The 25,835-nt window shown below is 37.1% G+C and overlaps 2 protein-coding genes across 6 annotated transcripts in view; both read left to right on the forward strand.

Annotated features, from left to right (window-relative positions):
• exoc6b (exocyst complex component 6B) overlaps positions 1-16,628 on the forward strand; it is a 98,215-nt gene extending 81,587 nt beyond the window's left edge. For 2 of the 5 annotated variants that reach the window (XM_042727427.1, XM_042727430.1), the window contains 3 exons: positions 10,014-10,126; positions 10,253-10,264; positions 14,812-16,628. In XM_042727427.1, coding sequence (XP_042583361.1) covers positions 10,014-10,126; positions 10,253-10,264; positions 14,812-14,938 — 252 coding nt within the window. In that variant the 3' untranslated portion in view covers positions 14,939-16,628. The remainder of the gene's footprint in view (positions 1-10,013; positions 10,127-10,252; positions 10,265-14,811) is intronic. The other 3 variants (XM_042727429.1, XM_042727431.1, XM_042727432.1) reach the window with 2 other exon arrangements.
• A 1,985-nt stretch (positions 16,629-18,613) lies between these two features.
• Positions 18,614-25,835, forward strand: part of LOC109084074 (cytochrome P450 26B1) — a 29,268-nt gene continuing 22,046 nt past the window's right edge. Inside the window, exon 1 of the mRNA XM_042727435.1 lies at positions 18,614-18,823. The gene's annotated coding sequence lies outside the window, so the exon portion shown is untranslated. The remainder of the gene's footprint in view (positions 18,824-25,835) is intronic.

Consider the following 25,835-nt stretch of genomic DNA (forward strand, 5'->3'; position numbering starts at 1 on the left):
CATCAAGACCTGCAGTGTAAATGCAGCCTATGTGATGAGGAAAGAGAACTTGGGAGCGAGTGGGAAGATGCATGAATGTGACGTTTAGGACAGTGAACTCATCCTGGCCCTGGCGCACGTTGGCTGACCTTCCTCTAGTTAACAGCCAGAACCAGACCAGGTATAATCACTTTCTCCAGCCTTCCGCCTGTCTTTGCATCCAAGGGAGAGAGAGTAAGTGAGTAGGGGGTGGGCCAGTCGAGTGGCCTCCGGCCGACCCTGCTCGCATTCCCTCGGAGCCAACGAAAAGCCTGATGTGCTATCTGTCTCGCTCTTTCTCCCTCTCCATCTCTCACAGGCTCAGTTAGTATTGGCAGGCCAAGGGGGGTTTGTATGGTAAAGCAGTAAGTCTGTTTGTGTTATGCATGTTATACAGTACATGCTGGAAAGCGGGAGAGAGAGAGAAAGAGAGAGAGAGAGAGAGAAGGGGCGAGCTGACCCTCGGGTAACCTTGGCTTTGGTCCAGTCAGGGAGTCAGGAGTGATCTAAAATCTGAGCCCCTCACCCTGTACTACTTCACCTTCCATTCAGATCAGTCCCGTGCCAGGGGCAATGCCCTCACAGGAGAGCACTGGTGTACTAAAAAGAGAGGCTTGTATTATTTTCCCCTTCTCTCCTTTTTTCTCTTCTTTCCTTATTTTCCTTATTTTCTCATTCTCCTCCTTCCTCTGTGAATTTGTACTTAAAGGCTCGATGGAGAGGTTGTTTTACCGGTCTTGCCTCTTTAATAACCTCCATCTCAACCCTCATCACCTTCTTACTGGAAAACGTAATGTGTTGTAGGCCATTTACAAATGCCAATTTGTTTGCCATTAAGTACGTTAAATAGGATTTGGTGAATTCCATGGGGATAACAAGCACAAACCTGACCCTTAGTTTCATTTTGTTTTGTTTTTCTCTCTCTCTCTCACTCTCTCTTTCCCTTTCTTTGGCAGCTGTTTATCTGTTTGTCTTCATGCTATGGTGATCATGAGTAAGCAGTATTTAGTCTGTAGCCCCTTGGTGACCTTGATCATGAGGTCTATCAGAGTTCATGTCTATAGAGACAGCACCACGCCATCACCAAAAAAGCCTTTGATCAGATTATATCGTTATTCATGCCCTGTGAAAGGGGTAGGAGTTCTGTAATGCTGGTTTATTGTCTGTCACCACACCACACACACAAACACACGCAGATCCACATTCCATCTTCATTTTCTTACAGCAGCTGTAAGAGTCGTTTTGATTCGTCCATTTCCTGTAAGCCTTAAAAAGGCTCTTTTCTTATAAACGTGAACGATGAGACACCCTTGACACCAATGTGATTTCTGGAAACGCCTCAACAGAAGACAATGTGTTTCATGCTCGTAATAAAGCGGTTTTGAATTTCCTTTTCATATTTGAATATTCCACAGCATTTCATCCTGTTTTAGCACATTTTGGAATAGAGCACGTTAGTCAAGTTATGAAAGTAAAAATCCCATGTTTTCTCCCAGTGCTTTTTCTGCACTAGCTTACAAAACCTTTGAAGAGAGACCTTTAAAAGCAGTTATTGTTTTATTTTATTTTTTACAGAAATTGTTTAACATGTTATGACACGTTATTTTATATATATATATATATATATATATATATATATATATATATATATATATATATATATATATATATATATATATATATATTAAAACTAAACTACTATTTGTATGAGTATGTCTCTGTCTGTGTGTATACATGTACATTACTGTTTATGTTTGGGATCTGTGATATATTTAAAAGTCTCCTGTGCTCACCAAGTCTGCATTCATTTGATCAAATCTAAGTGAAAATCGTAAAACCAAATACAGATTTGTTGCTCAAGGAACATTTCTTATTATTGTCAAAGTTAAAAACAGTTGTGCTGCTCAATACTTTTTCATGAAAACCATAATGCATTTTTCCATGAATGGTTAAAAAAAAGCATTTATTTAAAATACTCATTTTCTTTTGTATTCAACCTTTTGAAAAATCTTTACCATCACTTAGTTATGATCAATCCTCAATCAGTCCTCAATTATTTGAATTTTCCTGTAATGTGAAGACTCAAATCTATCGTGTACATCTTCATAATTCTTTTTTATATATTTACTTCAGAATAAGTATATGTCAGTGTTGAGTACATAAGGTTACATACTGTATGTAGATCATGCATGGAACATAATTTTGGCTGCATGTATTTAAGAATGTTAAAACCTCTGTTGTAAATATTTTAACCTCATTCTTTTTTTCTTTGTTCTGTGTTCCTCTCAGCTCTTCTTGCACATTGCAGACTGTTTTAGATTCTTGCTACCAGCTCTTAGCTCTGACTGTTCTGTCACACTGCTGCTCCAGCAATAACTTTTACCTTGTCGGAATCCACAGGAAGGTAAAAGGGAGGTCATGTCTTCCCCAGGCCAGTGCCAAGTTTTTCAGTCTAACGGTTATTAATTACTACCAGCAACACCTTTAAAAGGGTTGTATGGAAAAAATGGACAGTGAGAATGAGCTCATCTTCCATCTGCGAGACATTACTGTTCATCCATAGATGTTGTGCATTCATTTATTAACACTAATTCTTAGATGATCTGTCCTGCATTCAACCGAAAGGGCTTGTGACTGTTTTGTTGTCATTTTGACCTGGCAATAACTCTCTTTTCTGAATGGACAGGAAGTTGAAAGTGAGGCCACCTCTTCCCCTAGGCTAACGTAAACTCTGTCAAATGTCCATGAATTACAGTCTGTAACTCTATTAAAATAAATGTCAAAACAAGTCAACTAGAAGGTCACAGAGAGTATACAGAGGAACGTGCCAAATCAACCGTTCTGTGATCCAAAGTCTGTGTAGCACCTTTTAATTAAAGTAATATATAAAAAATGCTTTATATATTTATTTATTTATAGTTCTACGTTTATTATTTTTAGTTTAATATTGGACATTTTTTTGGATAACTTTTTGTAATACTTCTGTCATAGTTTGTCATCCGATTTTACTAAGATTTCAGTGAATCAGGTTTTTTTTAAGGTTCACTTACGCAGCTATTTGAAATCTTTAAATGTTTCAGAAATGAGACCATTTTGCATTCTGTGGGATTTAGCCACTTTCCTCAGGTCTCTGTGACCGCTTCACCACACCATAACCCCCGAGATAACTCTTCCTTGTCTGAAGAGGACAGGAAGGTAAGTTTGAGGCCAAGTCTTCCCCAGACTCAGGAAGAGGGCTGTTTTCACTTGTCCCAGATGTGGCTTGCTAACAGAGCGAAAAGGACTGATAACAGAACAATGACCCGAATGGGGTTCAGCTTAGAGTGTATCGGCCACTGCAACCATCGCCATCTTGACCACCCACTGACCCCAACCTCCTTCATGCGTTTTGGACCTGCTTAGATTTTTCTCAGCAAATGTTCATTTTGCAGTTAGAGATTAGCAGTGTGCTGAAGTGACTTGTTCTATACACACCCAGTAAGTGTAATAACTCTGTATCAATATAGTATTGTCATTGAGTTGAAAAGGTGGAATCTTATTTACTTGAAATCTTTGTATTTTGCGGTGTATTTGTTTTAATTTAGATGCTTGTACCCTTTAATCGAGTTACGGATGTCAGAATACTTTAGGCTTGAGCTTTTGCTCATCTGAAATTCTCTGAAGCCCTCTTGAGACTTCTGTCCGGTCTTAATCATGTAGGTCTCTGCTTCCTCTAATGTAATTATATGAGCCACTCAGTTGTGGCACAGCCCCACCAGCATCCTAGCAGAGTGGACCAATGGTAAGTGGTCATTGTTCATTTTTAAACTCAGTTTTTACTCTGTTCAGAGTTCAGTGCAGGGTGAATTCTATTTGAATGAGAGCATCTCTATGCCCTACTCATTTTGGAGTTCAGTTCAGGGTATAGTCTCTTTTTGGTACACCCTATAGACATAATTCACTGCCACTGTTTTGACATGATAATATGGAGCAAAATTCTTGTTTATAGCACTTAAAGGATAGCTAATCCATGAAAGTTCTCATTTCTCAAGCCATGATTCACTCACCTTCATGTTGTTCCTGTATGACTTGCTTGCTTCTGCAGAACACAAGAGATGATTTTCTGAAGAACACTGGTGTCAAAACAAGATGGTACAGATAGAAAAAAGTAAAGAAAAGAAAAAACAATATGATATTTTTAAAAATATCTTATTTTGCATTTCACAGAAGAAAGACAGTTAAATCTGTGTCAAAGTGACATGAGGATAAGTAAATGAGAACAGAATTTTCATTTTTGAGTGAGCTTTGTCTTTAAGATTGTGGAAAGATTATGTTTTGATTATTACTTGAATATCTTAGTAACACTTTACAATACAATGATATTTGTTTTTATTAACTTCGACATAGTTAACTACAACAGCATTTATTAGTCATTATTTTTTTCCCACATTTTTTTGACCTTGTAATTTTTAATCAAAGCTCTTCCAGTGAAACGACAACCTAATCATTTAGTCAGTTTAAACCTCACCACTTTCTTATTAACTATAAGCTCGCATTGACATAGAACACAGTCTCATCCTTCATTTTTATTTTTCATTTCGATAATCCGATTCACTCGTGTCACCAAACGGTAGAAAACATCTGTTGCAATTTGGTATATTACAATGTTAATATCAACCTAGGTTATTAAATGCTTTAAAATGTGTTTTTTTTTATTTGTTAGTTATTTAGCCATATTAACTAGAGATAATGAGTTGAAACTTTTCGTAAAGTTCAGACCATGTTTCTCCTTTATTTTTATTCCCTCTCTTTGACCTGTCTCATCTGAATCCTGCACAACAATTCTTCTCCTGCTCTCCCTTGCTGCCTCCTTTTCCTTTCCCTCTCTATCATTTTTCTCTTCCTCCTCCACATCGTCATCTTTTCATTATGAAACCCTTTATTTTTGTTTGTTTTTTTGTCTCGACCTCTTAATCTTCTTTTACTCTTTCTCTTGTTTTGATTGACAGTTGCTGTTATCTCCAGCACTGCTGCTTCTAGGACTGTGTCATTTGAAAGTGTTTTTTGACAGAAAAGAAAGCACATGTTCAACATTGTTAATCATTGATGAATGACATGAGTATCCTTTCCCAGCAGTTAAGAGCGTGTATGTTTGCATAGCCTGAGATTTGTGTTTTGAGTGTCTCATGCTTGCTGCTTTGCTGGACGCTTTAGCGCAGATGGAGTTTAAGCCAAGATAACCTCTAAGGATAACCTCTGACCTCTGTGTGCTACTACTGTGCAGACTGAAATATGGCTTGAGAAACAGGGATCCACTTTTCCTTTTTTTTCAGTACCCAGATACCGCTTATCATTTTCCTCCTGGTGAACTTTGACTGATGTTAAATGAAGCTTTAGGGGCTGCTCCTTCCCCCTTTTTTCATTCCGCTCCTTTCTCTGCATTCACATGATCCAGAACCATGGATAGCTGAGCGAAGCGTTTTTGATTCAGACCTCTGTTCATTATATGTTGTTTGTATCTGCACAGGTCAATTTTAAGATAAGACTCTTTTCATGACTTTCCTCAGATTTCCCACAAAAAACCTCTAGAAATGATCATAAGCGGTGATGTTATAAGGATCAGGATGCATGGATGTTAACTAGGGATCTTAAAAGTTGTGAGTTCATAACCCCCTTGTTAATTGACTCGGGTGGAGAAGGATGATTGGGGATCACAATTGTTATTTATTCTATAAAGTTTCTCAGCCCACTCTTTGATTTTTCCACCATTTTTATTAGTCGTAGACACAACAAATTTGCACGTCAAAATGTTTTGCACCTCTTTTTTTGGATCTCTTTTTACTCCTATTGAAAATGCTGCAACGCAATGTTGATTTGAAGAAAATTAGGTTTTGAAACACTTGACAGGGAATCAGTGATGAGTGTCAGAGACATATAATTGAACACTTGAAAGGGATAATTCACCCAAAAATGAAGTTTACTTTATATAGGGAACAGATTTATGTTTCTATTCACAAATAAACATGAGTAATGCACAAACATGGAGAACATCAAATATGATAAAAAGAATCTCAAACATGCTTGACGTGATAACCAATTAGGATTTTCTTAGGTTTGTTTGCATCAAGCATGTACTGTTGATCGTCCATTTCTACTTTCATTTCCATTTGTTCTCTGTACATGCATTGATCAAATATTTGTTTTATAATCATCAAAGTTTTGGAGAAATTGACTTCAATACAGGGACAAATACGCTCAAGTTTTATTAAAAATGAACAAAAATCTTATGGGTTGGGAAGAACATGACTGTAAGTATTTGATGACAGGATTTTAGTTTTTGGTGAACTAGGCCTTTAAACTAGGAAAATTCAAATTTTTGGATGAGTACATCAGATAAAACTGTTTACAGATCATTTGAAGAGGCCAACAAAGATACTTACTGTCTTCCTTGATTATCCTCTTGATTTCAGTTGTTTTATTTATTTTTTGCTGGCGTCTTTCTCTCAGAGCACTTGAAGATGTTATGAATCTCTTATGCTCATATTTGCTCCCAGCAGACGTTTACTGCTGCTGTATCTGTATCGGATTTGCTCGTCGTTCACATTTACGACCGTGCACTTGAGCCCATTTGCTGCGGTTCAACTCACAACTCGCATACCAGCCCATTGTGACTCATCCTATGTTTAGTAGACTTTTAAAAGACATTTTTATTAAGACATAACCTGAAGCTATTCTGCCAGATAACGGAGTAGGCCCTTCTAAATATAGGACAGCCACGTATACGTTTCACTAAGTTTTACTTTGGCCTCTTTTTCTGGTTGTTTGAGGTGAGGGTTATTGTTATTGCTTTCTTTACTAGGCTGATCTCTCTTTTCTGTGCTGGTTATTATCAATGTTATCATTATTCAGGCTCAAGCTCAACTGACTTTGGCCTGCGTGAGCCTTTGGGGCTGACGGCCCAGTTCTAGAATGCACTAAACAACGCTGAGAGCCAGAGGGCAGCCAGAGGTGAGAGGAGAACTAACGAGAAACGGAGTGAGAGGAGAAGGCGTGGTTGAAGTGATAGTGGCAGTGATGGCACAAAGAGAACAAAACACATTAACTTTAGTGACTAGAGAACACAAAACTAATTTACTTTGTGGTTAAGAACGTTATCCTATCATCTTAGTTTTCCTTCTTTTACATAGCAGCTCATTCACATTGACCTCATTAAGTCGCGATGAATAATTGTACTTCATCGGCTGGTTGTTCACAAGCCGTTGTAGGTGGCTACTAGGTTACTGGGGCATAGGTGATCATTACATAACAAGCTCCCCACCAGAGCATTTTTAGATTTATTGCAACAGTAAAGTGGCAAATCAAACCTTGTTTTTCCAGAACGCTGACAGAAAGAGCAACAAGTCTAAGGGGAGAAAAGAATAACACGGCAGTCAATTCCCAACACCCCCAGGCTATTAACGAGAATAGCTATTCCTGCTGCGTTCCAAACAAACAAGTACGACGACGGTCGGAATGACTGTTATAAGCTCTTATCCAAATGGCCCAGAGCGGGGAGAGATAGTGTGGACGAGGGGTGACGCTGAGGCTGAGAGGGAACCGAGAGCAACACATCAATGTGCAACGTCATGTTTTCTTTCTTCCCTCCCTTTCTCTCCATCATTCTTTCTTTTAGAAGAATGAGAGGAAGTGATAATCCAGCGCCCGCCCGCCCTCATGCCCCAGCTCCTCTCTAGCATGGCCCTCTGTTTGTTCAGAGAGGGGCCGATAACACTGTCGGGGGTCAAGCCGAGGTCAAATAGAGAGACCGAGTGGAAGTTCATTGGGAGGTGAAGGCGGGGCGGAGAGGCAGAGCGGAAAGTTGAAACCCGGGTCATGGACGAGTTTGACACACTAGCTCGCGCTATGTGGAATGCAAGTGCATTCAGATTACAAATGACAGCAGCAAAACCTGTCTTCTTTCTCTCTCTCTCTCTCTCACTCTGTCTCTCTCTCTCTCACTCTGTCTCTCTCGCTTCTTCTCAGCCTTGCTCCTTTGGTGGGTCTGTGCAGACCATGCCAGCGGGAAGAAGAGAGAAGAAAGGAACAAACAAGATATGAATGCAAATCCAAAAAGCACTTATCTTATGCAGGTGCTTATCTGCCATCACACAGGGTGTGTGCACATGGTTTGAAAAGCAGGTGGTTCAATCTGTTGTTAAGTTTGATTTCAGATGGACTTGATAATTGCTTTAGTCTGATATTGTACAAGTATTTTTATTTTTTTTGTGTGAAGTCGGACTAAAGGTGACTATAGGTTGAAATCCCATTAAAAATATGAATAAAAACCATGCTGTGTATTGTAAATAACAATGTTTTATACTTTAAATAATTGTGTAAGTACTAAAACAACGCAAATGGGGCAAAAAAGAATTTTAAGTTTAGAAACATTTTGAGTCACCCCTCCTTTGCCTCACAGTGCTTTGGTCCAAATACCTGCTTTCCTCTTTTACATCACCTACACACACACACACACACACACACACACACACACACACACGAGTTCGGTGAGAGAGAACAGAGTCAGTAGTTGTGGAACTCCAAGGCTGTCAAGGCTAATTTATTCACTTTAGATGATGCCAATGTACAGTATTTTTGATGAGTCGCTATGTTAGCAATAATAACGTTACCTGCTTAGGGTTGCCAGGTTTTCACAAAACCCGCACAATTTCTACTCAGAACTAGCCCAAAACTAGCCCAAAGTAGCTGCGTTTCGAGGGGGTTGCCTGGTAAAATTCGCATTCCAGGGTCTAAATATCACATTATTTGGGTCGCTTCAACCTGTGGCAACAGTGTTAAATTAGCCCAATTTCGTGGGAAAACCGCGGATTTGGCAACACTGTGAAGGATAGTAATGTCCACAATGGACACGACCGTTGTCGGGGCACGACCACAACAGCTTGAAGTGGTCTAATTTGGCATGGTCTCCTGGCTGCAATAATAGTAGTAAGGCTTTCTTGTGTGTATACATATCCTTACAAGTACAATTTTAGCTGTATTATTTGTGCCCCCTTCAAAAATTGTTCTTGAGAAATTGTTTATTGTCCCCCCCTACCAAGCTCCTTGGTTTAAAAGTGACTTCATTCATTGATACACTATTGAAAATTTACCTTTTTGCTAGCAAAATTTAGCTAATTTCACAGTTTAGCAGCCCACGGAATGTTGCTGATATTTCACTTAACAGACCTAGATAATGCAATTTTAGCTTGGCTTCATCTTGGATATATCAAATTTAATCAAACTTTGATTGTCCTCAGCTTTGTGTGTTTTAGGATTTTTTTTACTGTATACTTGGAAAGACAGCTGAAGACTGTAGCTTGACTACACAAAAACCTGCTGTTGCTCAATTATAGCAGTGAATTTAACATACAGCTATGCCTTGCTGTTATGTATGTATTTTCCTCATACACACATAGGCACATGTTTTTTTCTGCGTCCTTTGTGCATATTTGCGATTGAATACAGAGATTGTTGTATAGTCATTTGCCCTTTTTCTTTTTGCAAGTTTGATGACATGTTTGATTGTGTTTGTTTGCATTCCTATCACTGAATCTGCGTCTAAATGTGTGTGTTTGTGCGAGTGGGTTTGTTTGGGAGGAAGGAATGTGCTCTGTTGTTTATTGAGCCAGTGCTGAGGGGTGCATTTTTGGCCAGGTTCCAGCAAGGTCAGTAGATGGCCGGGTCAGACACGGGTCATTACTGGCCCATTAACGGGTCAGGTCCGGGTCAGAAAGAGGGTGAAAGAGTGTAAATGGCTGTTCTCTCTTTAACCTCCCTCCATTCTCCTCTAATCCCCTGCTTTGTCATGTTGCTTTCCCCTGTGTCTCCTCTATAATCTCATTTAAGAGGCCCTGCTCACTTATGTAACATTGGGAGAAGTGAACTGGCCTGATCTAACAAGGGCCAGCGATTGTGTTTAATGAACTTTAATGATCTCTCTTTGTCTTTTCTTTCCTGCACCGCCACTGTCTTGTGTTTAGTTACTGGATCTCTTCACTCAGTGGGACTGGTCCACGTATCTGGCTGACTACGGTCGACCCACCTGCAAGTACCTACGAGTCAATCCTCAAACAGCTCTGACCCTCCTAGAGAAGTGAGTCTCACACTGGTCTCTCGCTCTTCTCCTCTCTCATCAAACCACATGCACTTATGTTAAGACATTAGATCAGAGGAAAACCTTTTTTTCTCTCATCTCTCATCTTATGTTACTCATGAGCAGGATTTCTCTGTCGTAAGTACTCTGCATTTGGTGTTTGTGATGAGAGTGCCGTTTACATGGGTGGTTTTCATTAAATGTCCTGGTAGCATTTCACCCTGAAAAAGAATAAAAAAAATGCATGTCAAAAATAGGGCTGTCCAATTGATTAATCGCCTCCAAAACAAATGTTTATGTTTACATAATATATGTGTGTACTGTATATATATTTATGTGTATATAAATACACATACATGCATGTATATATTAAAACATACACTCACCAGCCACTTTATTAGGTACATCTGTTCAATTGCTTGGTAACACAAATTGCTAATCAGCGAATCACATGGCAGCAACTCAATACATTTAGGCATCTAGATGTAGTGAAGACGACTTGCTGAAGTTCAAACCGAGCATCAGAATGGGGAAGAAAGGGGATTTAAGTGACTTTGAACGTGGAATGGTTGCTGGTGCCAGACGGGCTGGTCTGAGTATTTCAAAAACTGCTGATCTACTGGGATTTTCAGCTACAACCATCTCTAGGGTTTATAGAGAATGGTCCGAAAAAGAGAAAATATTCAGTGAGCGGCTGTTGTGTGGATGAAAATGCCTTGTTGATGTCAGAGGTCAGAGGAGAATGGGCAGACTGGTTAGAGATGATAGAAAGGCAATAGTCTATATATATAGATATTAAAAACATATACATATTAGTGTTGTCAATCGATTAATCGCAATTAATCGTATCCAAAATAGGTTTTTGTTTCCATAATGTGTGTGTTTATGATGTGTATATATAAATACACAAACATGCAGTATATTTTGAAAGCATTTACTTGTATTTACATGTCTATATTTATATTCATATAATTTATAAATAAATATATTTAATATATAAACATAGCATATTTTTCTGAAACATATATATGCATGTGTATTTATATGTACATAATAAATGTACACAGTACATACACATATATAATGTAAACAAAAACTTTTATTTTGGATGCGATTAATATATATCTTAATTAATTTATATATATATATATATACATATATATATTTATATGTATGTGTGTGTTTTTATATATATATTTATATGGCTATATATATATATATATATATATATATATATATATATATATATATATATATATATATATATATATATATATATGTGTGTATATATATGTATCTTAAATGTATATATATGTTTATTTATATGTAGATATAAATATTAGTGCTGTCAGTAGATTACAATTTTTAATCTAATTAATCATGTTTCGATTAATTATATATCAATGTATATATCAGTATATATCAATGATAACTTATTTATCCATCATTATGTTTGTGTATGTATGTATAAACACGCAATACATAAATACACACACAAAAATAATAATATTATAATATTTACATCTGTTTTTCTGTATTTTGGAGTGAAATAATACCTGGACCTTTCTTAACAATTTTTTATTTTTTCAATATCCACTCACATGTTCAGTGTTTGTTATGTTTGTTAAGGTTTGAATCACATTGTGACTTTAACTGTACATTATATACAAGAGTGAGTGTTAATGTCAGTGTTTTGCATGCTGTCATTAAAACGTCTTGTGTTTGCAGGATGCATGCATTCCTCAGTGTTGTTTATGTGTGTATTTGCTAGACTAGTGACCTCGATCAGCTTTCCTCTGTCACTCTCTTTTTCTTTCCTTCCCTCCTTCCTTCTTTTGGCTGTCCTCTTGTATCTGTGATATAAAGCAGCAGTGAATTGGAATTACACAACCACACACACACACACACACACATACACACACACACTCGCCTGATCCAATTTGAGCTGCACTTACCTCAGCTTTACCCTCTTGCCCCTCTGTCTCTGTGAAAGTGATCTGTATTATTTAGCCTGGCGTGGGTTAGCACACCACTGAACACGAATACAGTGTGTGTGTGTGTGTCTGGAATCAGAGCACAACTGGCTCGTTGAGAAGAAAAGCTTTCCTTTATTGGAGTGTACTTGAAAAGACAAGGCTTTTTAGTTGCTTAGAGGGGGAAATGAAGATTAAATGTAAGAATATGAGTTTTAGTTTGTTTAAAAAAACTCGATCCAGTAAAATCTTGATTGTTTCTAAGTGGAGTAAGCCTCCCAACTGAGGAAGTGGACCAGCAGTGATGTGATTGTGTGTCACACCTCATTGCAGGGATATCCAATATTTCACTGATACTCCTTGAATATACAATTTTCTAACATTAAGAACGAGAAAAATGTAAAATAAGAATATGTTATAGAAATGCACCAAAATTACATCATTCATAGCAAGCATTTTCAGTTCTATGTATATGTTGCCAGGGATGTAAAAATGCACTTTAACTTGGACGTGAGGGACACAGAATATGGTTTTGTAAATGCGGTTTAATTGTTGCATTTAAGATGATTGATCCATTTTATTTATACTACTTTTATTATTTTTAACATGAAAATTAATGACTTGTGTCAATTTATTTGTCAATTTTAAAAGTGAATACATTACATTATTGCTTGCTTTTTTATTTTTAAGTGGCACTCCTAGTTCCCCAGAGCATCTATCCATATTAGGCCAGTGTACTCATCTACACAAGGTAGAAGAAAATACGGGTTCACTTACAGTGAGAATAAACATGGTTTGTGCCGACCACAGTATGTTTTGTGCAGTGAATTATCGCCAACCAAGAGCATTAAACCATCAAAATTCAAGAAACATTTTAAACCCAAACACTCAAACTATAAAGACAGGTCTGTGCCATGTTAATACTTTTAGTTTACAGTAAACAATTTTGCTTGTGTTGGGTCAGTAGCTAATCTCCAATGTAAAATCCTTGCCTGAAGCACAACCAGTTGAGCGTCACTTCTCTAAAACTCTGTCCGCCTCAATCTCCACTCTTGTTTGTTGAACTCCAAAAGCGAGTCTCAAACTCTCCTGCTCAACAAAGCAAGAATTCCGCACTAGGCGGTGGTGGTTCTTATCACCATGGTAATCACAGGCAGCTCTCTGTAATAAAGCAGTGATGCATTTCACTATATCAATACAGTCATGCATCTGTGGAGATGGCTATTTTGCCTAATACTTCTAGCGAATAAGACTCGCAGGATGAGTTGGCAGAAGTAGAGCGAGTGCATTTGGTCCTGTGGTGATAATGAAATTGCTTCCGTAACAGATCGACTCTCTCTTCAACAATATTTGTAACTTGAATTCTGTATTTATAAGGCAGTTATTCTGGACTTTGTAGCATTTTATGGTTTCTTTGAAGTTTGTGAATGTTAATTAAATGGTTTCTTGCAAAAAAGTTAAGGTTTGGCCCGTTCTACCTCCTGTCTGACCCTATACAGGCCTTTTTTTTTTTTTTTTTTTTTTGCTACTGCACTTTTAAAAAATTATGTACATTATGCATACTGCTGTTAAAAATTTTAGGATCTGAAATTTTTAAAGGAAATTAATACTTGTATTCAGGAAGGTCACATTAATTTGATCAAAACTGACAGTAAGACAATGTTAAATAAGATTTAAGGAAGATTTATTTTACTAAAGATTTATATATAAGTTCAAATTTCTATTCATGTAAGAATTCTGAAAAAAGTATCTTGGACTCCACAAAAATATTAAACAGCATGACTGTTTTCAACTTTAATAAAGAGGAATGTTTTTTGAGCACTAAATCAGTATATTATATAGATTTCAGAAGCACCATATGACACTGAAGACAATGAAAATTCAGCTTTGCCATCACAAATCAATTACATTTTTAAAATGTATTAAAACAAGTAATAATATTTTGCAATATTACCATTTTACTGCAATCAAATAAATGCAGCCTTGGTGATTATAAAAGACTTCTTTAAGAATCGTTAAAAAACCAAAAATGTAACGACCCCATACTTTTGAATTGGAAGTGTTTTTGTTGACGATTAGCTTAAAAAGGTTGCCAATTTTCAGTTTGAAATAAGAGAAAATACTATTTTTCATAATTTGCCCCCTTGAAATTTTCAGGCTGAGGTCTACAGACCACACAGAATAGAATAATGTTTTTTTCTTTTTTTTTCTTTCCTTAATGATGATGGGTCACTTCAGTATTTTGTCAAACTCCGGGTTGTTGGGGATTTTTTGTGTTTTTGAATGTGAGGGGTGTGTGGGGGTTTTGTCTGTGTTATCTAGGGTATTGTGAGGAGGCGTTTGGCACAAGTGGCAGGAAAGTGAGCAGGCTCATTAGAATCTCCATGCAGGACTGCTCCAAGGCTCCTGCATGGAACACCATATGGAGCGCCTTTCTTAACCACACAGTGAAACTCTGTGCCCTTCCTCGAGCTCCTTAGTGGTGCAGCACCCTGTGACCGACATGATGCCCTCTTGTTTCATATTCATTCAGGTCATATGAATGACGAATTTGGATTGGTTTGGCTTTCTCTGTTTGGTCTCTCTTTGTTCTGATTTAGTTAAAAGCATTTAATTCTGAGGATACAAGAGTGTCCAAGTGGAAGAATCCAATCAATTTTTTTCCTGTTTTTGCAATCTAATGATCTCTTATGCTTCATTCATTGTGTGCAGGATGAAGGACACCAGCCGCAAGAACAACATGTTTGCTCAGTTCCGTAAAAACGAACGGGACAAGCAGAAGCTCATAGACACCGTTGTCAAACAGCTGAGAAATCTCATCGCCACCAACCAGGCCTGAGAAAGCCATCGCATCAGCACGCAGCCCCTCGTCCTGATGAGTTGCCACCAGACTGCGTGGACTGTGCTTGCACACCTCCATTAGTTGGACGTATTGTTCTATTCCCACTCAGACACTTGCACTGACATGCACATATAAACGCACCTCTCTGAAAGGTGCACCTGCTAAACCATCCCGTGCCTGTGTGATGTGGTATCCATGTCTTCCTATGTGACTACCTGAACACATCACATTTTGCTCTTTAAGACAGGTTTTGGTTGCCTTTTATTGTCTTGTATTGAGCATCTTACAAAAGGACTGTTCTCCTGTCACACAATTTACATTTATCTCATAGTATTATCTCATTTTTGAATTTGACAACTACAGTTATACTGTATTGTGGATATTACTTCAGTTGCTGCAAAGGTAAAGGAAAACTTGGAACACTAACTAGACTTGAATATTGGTGTCATAATTTCTAACAGATCAAATTTAAAGAGATAGTTCCCCTAAAATTGATCATTTACTCACCCTCCCTTCATTCCAATCCTTTCTATCCACTGTGAAACACAAAAGGTGATATTATTGTAAGTGTAATTATTGTATCAAAAATATTCATAGGTTTGGAGCATATGTTGCTAAACGATGACAGAATTATAATTTTTGATTAACTATCCCTTTAATATGTGTTAGAATATAAATGAATATTCGCACAGATGGGTCAAAGGTTCAGTTGAGTGCTGATTATAATGAGGGAAGTTCTCAATACAGGGAATCTAGTTACTGCCCTTGTTAAATCTTTCATGTGTAGTAATTGTATACTAGACATACTTGAGCTTTAGTCTGTTACAGCCAAGACATAGATTATAGCTTAATACAGTACCTTAAAGAACAACAGCTCTGTGGCAGTTTTAGAGATGATTAGTTTACTATCATCTTGAAAATGACCAGGTTAAGATTAAGGTTTGGTGTTTTTTGACTAGACTTCAGATATGCAGAATAGAGGCTTTTGTCTCTTGTATTCAATGCCAAAACTGACTGAAGATGTGTAAGGTAGGGGAACAAACTACAGCAGGCTAATGTCAGCACATTTATACAGTCATGTGAGTTTATTTACACCGCTGTACATTAAAACCTAATAGAAATTGCTTTTAGTATTTAAAAAGTTTCGTCTTCCCATAACTTTGATATTTTCTCTAATAGGAATGAGGGTGCAATATTGTTTTTCTTTTCAAATTGACCTTAGAGTTTTAGGTGGCAGAGATTGTTGTGTTTAAAAGTAGTTTGCTTTTTTTTCTTTTTCATTTCCAATTTTACTGACACAAAAGATGTGTTTGAAGCCTGTCCCTTACAATGGATGCAAAACCATTAAATGATAAAGGGAATTCTTCATTTTTAGGGACAGAACGAGTGCCATGTCAAATTATTTTGAGCTGTCTTCTGGATTCAGCCTTGAATTTTCTTCCATGCCTATAATTGATTGTGTGTGTGTTTTTTTTCCCCGCACAGCACCTGGTCTTAGACGTATGACCAGGGAATGGACATGTGCTGGTGGGTGAACGCGAGCGTGCATGAGAACATTCAGCCTTAGCAGACAGCTCTGATTGTAGAGAACAGTACTGACTCCAGAGAGATGCACTGTACAGATTGTTATATTAAATCACTGATGAATATTAAAATACTAATAAATTCAGCAAATGCCAACAAATAATAAATCGAGAATGTGTATTTTTATTTTGCATCTGAATTGTAATTTGAATGGCATTTTACTTTCAGTTTGGAAACAGGGTCATGAGAGTTTTTTTTTTTTATTATTATTATTTGTATGTCATTATAGTATTAATATTTTAAAATAGTTTTTTATTATTATTTTAAAGGGTTTTCCTTTTAATTTGTTTCATTTTTAGCATTTCATGTGATTTATACATTATTGTTTAACATTTTTATTTCTGTTTAGCTTTTCAATTTTAGTGATTTTATTACTTCAACTTATTTTAGTCAATTTTTGTTGCCAAGGTAGCATTTAATTTAAAGGGATAGTTCACCGCAAAATGAAGATTCTGTCATTAATTACTCACCCTCATATCGTTCCAAACTCATAGGAATTCATCTTTAGAACACAAATTAAGATATTTTTGATGAAATCAGAGAGCTATCTGACCCTCCATAGACAGCAACGCAACTGAAATGTTCCCAGGTCCAGAAACATAGTAAATTAATCGGTAAAACAATCCATGTGACATCAGTGGCTCAACTTCAGTTTTACGATGCTACAAAAAAATAAGAAAAAAAATTGTTTTGAAGAAAGAAAAAATAAATTAATTTATTTAATCGTTCTTTTTTCTTAAGTAATTTATTTGTTCATTTTAGAGAGTATTACAATGCATACAAAAGCTTTCCCCTAAGTGTATATAATGCTCATTACACAGATTACATTCATGCTCGTGCTTTCCCCCGAACGTAAACAACGCTGATTACGTCCAAATGGTCCAGTATGTTCTTGGGTACTCTCCAAAATGGCGGAAGACATAACACTTCTGGACCTGGGAACGATGTCACGTGGACTATTTTATCGAAGTCTGGGTCTGGTCTTTTATTTGATGGGAAATTTTTAGTTTTTTTTCTGTAGATGGGAAGTGATATTGTTGTAGGGTTTTATAACTCAGTTCCTGGAGGGCAGGAGCACTGCAGAGTTTAGATGCAACCCTAATTAAACACACCCGATCCGGCTAATCAAGTCCTTCAGGCTTATTTGAAAGCTAAATTGTATGTGTGTTGGAGCAGGGTTGGAACTAAACTCTGCAGGGCTGCGGCCCTCCAGGAACTTAGTTTGACACCCCTGTCTTACGGGTTTAGAACGACATGAGGGTGAGTAATTAATGACAGAATTTTCATTTTGTGGTGAACTAACCCTTTAATATTTAATTTGACTTTGTCAGCTTTATTTCAATTAACAATTTTTTTTTAAAGGTTAAGTTGTTAATAACACTTGTCCAGGAGTCAGTGGCTCTGATTGCCTCAAAATGTTTATATGAATGCAGGGCAGTGGAGCTTTATGGTGGTCCATGACTTTTTGATGAGACCTCAGATGACCTAGAACTGCTGGATGTGCACAACTCTTTCCTTTCCTTCCACTTTATCTTAGTCCATCTTCCGCCTTTTCATTGTGGCACAAAACCTGCCTTATCCAATTTTGTGCGATCACTGTCCCATCATGCAGTGAGAGATGCCCCCTGCCACCACCATTTATGTCTGTGTGTGGAGAACGTTACTGAACTGTGACCACACCACAAACACATTTTCCTTCATCCTCTCAGACGAGACACCGTGGCCCTCCGGGTCTGTTGATCTCCCACATGTTTTGAGCGAGTCGGGCAAAACAAATCTTTTGGGGCTCACTTGAGCGCGACAGGCTTTTTGTTGGGGTTCAGGAACCGAGCAGTGCCAGCTTATAACCGGATGATGAATCCTGCCTCCTACTGCCCATCTCAGCGCCCCGGGACCGATGGCGGAGTTCGGAAGTTCTGGCAGTTACGGCCCTGTTGAGCCAAATGTAAAACTGAAGATTAATTGTTTCTTCTTACGGTCCAAGAGAAAGGACTTGCTTGAATGATTTATACTTTTGTCATATAACCCATGGTGAGGGAATTTGGTGATGCAGTCCTCTTGGAAAGTTTTCTATAACCCTTCAATTGGCTGGCATTTTATGCTGGTCGTCCACGGATAACGGTGACTTCACATCCAGTGTGAGTTCAAGATGACTTAGTCACATTCATTCATTGAGTATGTTATTTAACCTTTTTCAAGCTAAGGACCTCTCAAAGGATAGAAAAAAGGAACGGGGACCTCCTGAGTATCACATTTTAAGCCTGACCTAAAATACCACACATATGGTACAAAAATACGGTACGTATACCTCCATTCAGAAAAGTTGAGGGACTGTAATATATATTTTTTTTCTTTTTTTTTTCAGCAGGCACACATTAACTTCATCACAGTAAAGACTTTTACATTGTTTTACATGGTTAAAGATTTGAGTTTAGTGCGTGTGTTAGAGAGAAGGAAAGAGATGACAGAGAAGATGTGATCAAGATCAGGCTTCACATTTGCATGTTGTTTTTAGTAGAACAAAAAGATTGTCCTCTGTCCTCAAATGGGCCATTATAAAGAAGACGACGACGGATGATCTGCCAGAAACAGATGTATCTCTTGCTTCAACAGATGTTGCGATATCCCGGGTTGTGCTACAAAAACACATCTGGATGAAACCGATAAATAATGTATTTTACAAAACATTGCAGATCATGTTCTTCTGCATGCACATTTAGGGAATAATTAAGGAATAATTGGCAAATTATTAATTATTATAAATACTTTTTTTATATCACATTTTTAATTTTTATGTAAGTACTCGGAAATACTAATGAACTATATATGTGTATTTAATAATTATATCATGCAATTGCAGAATTCCAAGTTGTTAGTACTATATAGCTATATATATATTTTTTATTTTACCTTTATTTAACCAGGTTTATCGGTTGAGAACAGGTTCTCATTTGCAACCGCGACCTGGCCGAGATAAGACTCAGGGTACAAAGCAACATGAAGTTACACATGACATACCGACATTTAAATACACAGTCATAAATATAGAAGACATTCAGATTCAGTTAAAAGTCCTGGACAATGTATAAATATAAAAATTTAAAAACTTAATAGTTTAAAAAATGTAAAATGTCAGTGCAAGAAAAATAACGTCATGTTTCTTATTTTTTGTAAAGTAGAAAATTCCCATTAAGTAAATCTGTTGCACATAATTATAATGTTATTTTCCACAAACACAAAATTGGTCAGCAATTACAGTAAATTACTCCAATTTTTTTTTATCAGGACATATTAAGAGTTCCAGTAGAGCAATGTGTGGAAATATCATACTGTTTATGCTTGTGTCTGTTAGGTGTACAAACATTTCTTGAGGCAGACCTTACGTTTAGATCCGTATTGCCTTAGAATATAGTCAAAATGTTAAAACAACCAAAGATAAATGGAGGTACATTGTAATTCAGTATTTTTGATATCTGATAATGAATTCACTTTAGAAATATTTATTTTACTAACTCCTCCATTAGGAAAGACATTGAATGTATCTAGTAAAAGTGGCCTTGTTTTGTGTGTCTGAAGCAGCAGAGGTCAGGTGAGGTCACTGCTGTCTCACTACTGTCTCAGTATACAGAGAGACAACATAGCGTGCAGGGGAGCATAGAATAAACATTTGTCCAGAACAGAAAAGGAAGAAAAAAATAAATGAAACAGATAAAAGCAGTTTGCCAGCGATGGCGAGGGCTGATAGCATGTCATCCATTGATCTTTGTCTCTTACGGAAGAGAGTTAAAAAAAAAACTGCATGTTTATATTCCTTTATATAAGTTATTGTTAAAATCTGTGAGTGTGTTTGCAAATGGGTCAGATGAAAACGCAGAAGAGGGAAGAACAGTGGCTTGATGTTTGCATAGTGTCTGCCACGGCATCATATCTGACTGATTATGGAAATATGGTGATCTGTGAACTAATCTCAGTCTGTCTGTTTCTCTATGCCGCAGTTTATCCATTCAGTACCAGGACAGTGACCAACAATCACTTGGCAAACTGATCAAAGCTGTATTTGATGTTGACAGCATACTTATTTTTGCATTGAGATAGATGAACCCCAGTGTAAAAATAAGACTGATTATTAAACTGATCATCTGTAATAAGTCAGCAATGTGTCAAATAAGCACCTTAACTTTAATTAGGGAAGTGTAAGTGGTTTATGTACATACATATGTACATACATCCTATTGTTGCCTGTTCCCCTGGTTTTAGTGTAAGACCCGAGAAAACCTTAATAAAAAATATGGTAAAAATATTATAATTATTTTATTAAGCCATGATGTGTTAAATTAAATCAAACATAAGACTTTTACAATGTTAAAAAAATTCAATTTAAAAAAAAATTGTCCTTTTGAAATTTCTTTTCATTAAAGTATCCTTAAAACCCCCCCAAAAATTATCATAGTTTCCACAAAATATTAAGCAGCACAACTGTTTTTAACTTATAAGAAATGATAATAAGAAATGTTCAAATTTCCATATTTGAATGAAGTCTGGAATAATGGTTAGAGAATTTGACTCCTAACCTTAAGGTTGTGGGTTCGAGTCTCAGGCTGGCAATCCCACGACTGAGGTGCCCTTGAGCAAGGCACTGAACCCCAAACTGCTCCCCGGGCGCCGAAGCATAAATGGCTGCCCACTGCTTCGGGTGTTTGTTCATGGTGTGTGTGTGTTCACTGCTGTGTGTGTGCGCTTTGGATGGGTTAAATGCAGAGCACGAATTCTGAGTATGGGTCACCATACTTGGCTGTATGTCACTTTCACTTTCCATCACAGGAGTATATTACAATAAATTGAATTAACGGTTTTCTATTTGAATATTGTAATTTAAATTGAAATAATATTTCACAATTTTACTGTTAGATCAAGTAAATACAGCCTTGGCAAGTACAAAAGACTTCTTTCAACAACCTATATAAATATAAACCTTATTTTAATAGTTTTCAGTGCTTTGTTGTTCTAAGAACAATTTAGAAGCAGAAACTGGTTTCACTGTCATTTCTAGTTGGTTCGGTTTATTTTAGTTGAGGTGAAAATCTCAACTCTGCCAATTTGTATATCTGATTTCCTGTACATCAACATCGAGATAACAGGAGACAACCCGAATGTTAAAGGAGAGAGAACTGACAAGACAAAAGGTTGTGAGTGAAAGTAAAGTGAGAGTGTGGGAGAAGATGGAGTGATAGGGGAAGAGAGGAGAGACAGCGAGCGCACGTTCTCCTCTCCTCCAATGAAGATGGATGGCAGCCCACCCTCCCTCTCTCAGTGCTGCTGGGAGGTTATTGATGGGCTCCGGGAGTCAAAGGTTACAGAAACAAAACTCTGGCTTCCTCTGTGTGCTCTCTATGTGTCCTCCCCTTCAGTCAAGGTGTTTGGGAGGGATTCTGGGAGGGGCTCGGGTTTAATTTGAACACTGACAGCGACACACACCCCTGTTCCTACACAGGCTTGAAGGGGCCCATCTATCATTACTGTGAACCACCGAGGATGTGCGTGAGTTTGTGTGTGTGTGGGATTGGCGATTTATTGTTACATGGACATGCTAATAGCACTGCCCCCCACAAAGCCAGTTGGTAGTGGGGGTTATCATTGAGCCATCTATCTCCATTCAACTAGCCACTCAATCACTCCACGTTTTCCTCTTAGTTAACACACTTTGTGTGGTAAATCTCCATCAGTCATCTACAATATGGCCATAAGTAATACCTTGTCTACTTTGAATTGCTTCAGCATCAACTTTTTGACCAAACCAATTTGTTGTTTTTTTGATTCTGAGAATCAAAAGTCTACAATTACTTTAAAGGCTCTGTTCTCCAGCATCTTCACATATGGCCAGCACTCCAGGCATCAAGAATCTTGGCCTTTTCATTTTTGCAAAGTCACGCCTCTGTATTTTGTTGAGTAATGCTCATTACCTTCTTAAACATCTCTTGTCATGTTTAACAGTTGTTTTCCTACATGACTGACTTTTAGGACATAAAGCATGGGGTAAATGAGCAACCTGTTTCTGACTATAATAAAAATGTACTGGAAAACCTAAACCACACTTTATCCATTACAGCTGATGCTAGAGACAAAGGACCTGGCATTCTGATTCTTCCCTCTTTTAGACAAAATCGGTTAGACAAAATTGGATTCAATGACTGCTTTGGAATGTAGTTGCTAGGAATTTAAGTTAGATTAGATTTGGACTCCCTTGATTGTCAGATTCTTTAGGGTCCTGTTACTGTCCAAATGCTGATATCTCTATTTTAGACGCTTGACCTGAAATCAAAAACCTCTGCTCTTCAAGAAAAAAAAAAATAGTGATTTAGGGTTTTAACAACGATTTCGATTCAGAGATTTCATGCCAAAGCTGAAGGGTATTTCAAAAAAGGGCTAATTTTTCCTCTTTAAACTGCTATTTATACCAAAATTACTCATGTTCTTCATAGAATCCTAAAAAATAGTTTTCAACACTGATCATCATAAAACATGCCTGAATGTTCAGTTTTTGGCCATCACAGGAGTAAATTACATTTTGAAAAGTATTAAAATAGAAAAGGGATCAGTTAAATCATAATAAACAATTATCATAAAAACAGTGTATCATGGTTGGATCTCAAGTCTCCTTCTAGAGGTCCAACATCCTGTAGCTCCAACACACTTGCCTGGAAGTTTCTAGTGAGTCTGAAGACCCAGATCAGCTCAGGTTCAGGTGTGTTATTAGGGTTGGAGCTACAGGAGAAGGTCTGGGAGATATACAGATGATTTCTTTCGAGAGCAGAATTGTTCTCTTTGGTTCACAACATGGCCTCAGTTGGTGTAAACACTCTTTGAATCGATTTGCCCAAATAGGACATGTTTGTGGACCAGCATCCTTGTTGAACCTGGAACATCACTGCAGCAACATTTCTCTCTGATTTTCAGAGGGACATTCGGTTTAGTGTTGTGTGTCTAAAAATAGGTGTGAGATATTGAGTCACTGAGCGTGTGTTGTTTGTCTTCTGAGGCATTGACTCTTCTGTGGAATTGTGCTCGCCATATGTTTGCTCACTTTAGAGTCACTTCAGTTACGGTCTTTCGGTGACTTGACAGGGAACAAAACAAGAGCATATGCTGGCTAAATTAAGAGAAGCAAACAATGACGAAACATGTTTCAAACATGTTGTTTTCTGACATCCTGACAATACTAAATATTTACTTGTGTTATTATTCAGCTATTAGTTATTATTTTATTTATTTTTTTGTTGGAGGTCTTTTATTATTGGACTTATTACACAAGTAGTTAATAATAATTAATCATTTCTATAATACTAATTTGATAAGCATAAACCCTGAGAAGGATTTTAGCTCATTTGTTCCTGTCTTAGATATCCTTTTACTTAAACTCACATTCTTACAGCCAAACTGAAGAGGATTCTCAAGAATATAGTCCTTTGTCCCTCATCTGTTTCTTCTGTTCTCCATCCGTTTTGAGGTACAGGAATATGTCTGTCGTTGAGTAGCAGGTCACAAATGTTCTTGCTTTCCCGAAGTGAGGAGGTGTGCAGAATTTCTGGATTTTGGCACATAAAGTTGTCAGTTATTTGCTAATATCAGTGCGTAATTCTCATTTATCAGGAAACAAGCTGATACACGTGTGCATTCAGAGGAACAGATGTATTTAAACAATCCAGAGCAGGGTTTTCCCCTTTGGGAAAACATACTAATACAAATCGTCTCACACTTTGCTGATGTATTTATAGGTAAATTATAAACTATAGAATTTAGATAAAGTTCTCAAGGTAAAGTTTTCAAGTTTAGCAGGTATTGTGGATTGTTCTCTAGTATTAGTCTTTCACAAAATGTAATGTTTTACTTGTTGAAATAGCCAGCTGCTGGTGATTAATAGTCAAATGATTTTCAATAACTTTCAGGTCTGTTAGGTCTGTCCTGCTCAAATTACCCAGTTGATATTTGATGTTTCACTCATTTTCATTATGACTAATGTTTTCTTTATAACTTTTGTAACCAGCATTTTTTTATCAGTTCTCTTTCACTTTCAATTTTACATTAAAAAATATATATATATATATATATATATTTTTTTTACTTAAAAAATGTATCATCACTTTCACAGAAAAACAGTAAAATGATATTACTGGTTAAATGTGTTATCACATGAAAAATTTAATATTTTAATGTTGTATTACATGGAATTCTGATTTGAAATACTAAACTACTAATTTTGCAAATGAACACTATGAATTACCTTATAATTAGAAAGAAAACCTGTAAAAGAACATTCCCAGAAGAGACGCATAACGTATCATTATGTGTTTATGTATATGATATGTTTTGTTTATTCTTATTTTGTCATCAGTAATGTACATTAGGATGTTTTATGTTACATTTTCTTTTATTTAGTTCATATTTATTGCATAATTTTAGCGTTGTGTTTGTTTCCCTGATGCTGTTTTGTTGTGTGTATGACTCTGTGCACATCTACAGTAATGATTGTGTGCCCTGCATTATTATGATGGTTATCAGTATATTTAAAGGTAAAAATGTGATTTATGTATATATTTTTTTAGTCCAAGTAGCTTGGAATGTTATCATTATATCACTTAAATATACAGTTATAAGTTTTAAAACAGGCACCACTATGCCATCTTGTAATACTGTGAATTTCGGGTAAACTCAGCTGCCAGTTTTTTACTGTACATTTCTCTTTCACATGTATGCTTATGACATACTCACCTATTTTCATTTGCCTGTCTCTCCCACCTCATTTAACCTTGTCTTTCCATTCTTTCATCCAGTGAATCACTGCAGCTCTACTCCTGGGTTTTCTGCTTCTGCCTGGAAACCCTCAGAAGCTGGCACAGTGAGTGAGGTGTACCTGACTTCCTGCCACACTGGATCCTAATCACTGTTTTTTTTAATTTTTTTTTAAAGATTTGATCTCAGATAAGTGAAAGTGAAGTGACATACAGCCAGGTATAGTGACCCATACTCAGAATTCATGCTCTGCATTTAACTCATCCAAAGTGCACACACACAGCAGTGAACACACACACACACCGTGAAAACACACAAGGAGCAGTGGTCAGCCATTTATGCTGCGGCGCCCGGGGAGCAGTTGGGGGTTCGGTGCCTTGCTGAAGGGCACCTCAGTCATGGTATTGCCAACCTGAGACTCAAACCCACAACCTTAGGGTCAGGAATCAAACTCTCTAGAAAGAACTGGCCAAAAACGTATGGACAGATTTCACCCTAAACCCACATCCTATTTTGGACTCTT

This window comes from Cyprinus carpio, chromosome B7 (assembly GCF_018340385.1).
Source record: "Cyprinus carpio isolate SPL01 chromosome B7, ASM1834038v1, whole genome shotgun sequence".
NCBI lineage: Eukaryota > Metazoa > Chordata > Actinopteri > Cypriniformes > Cyprinidae > Cyprinus > Cyprinus carpio.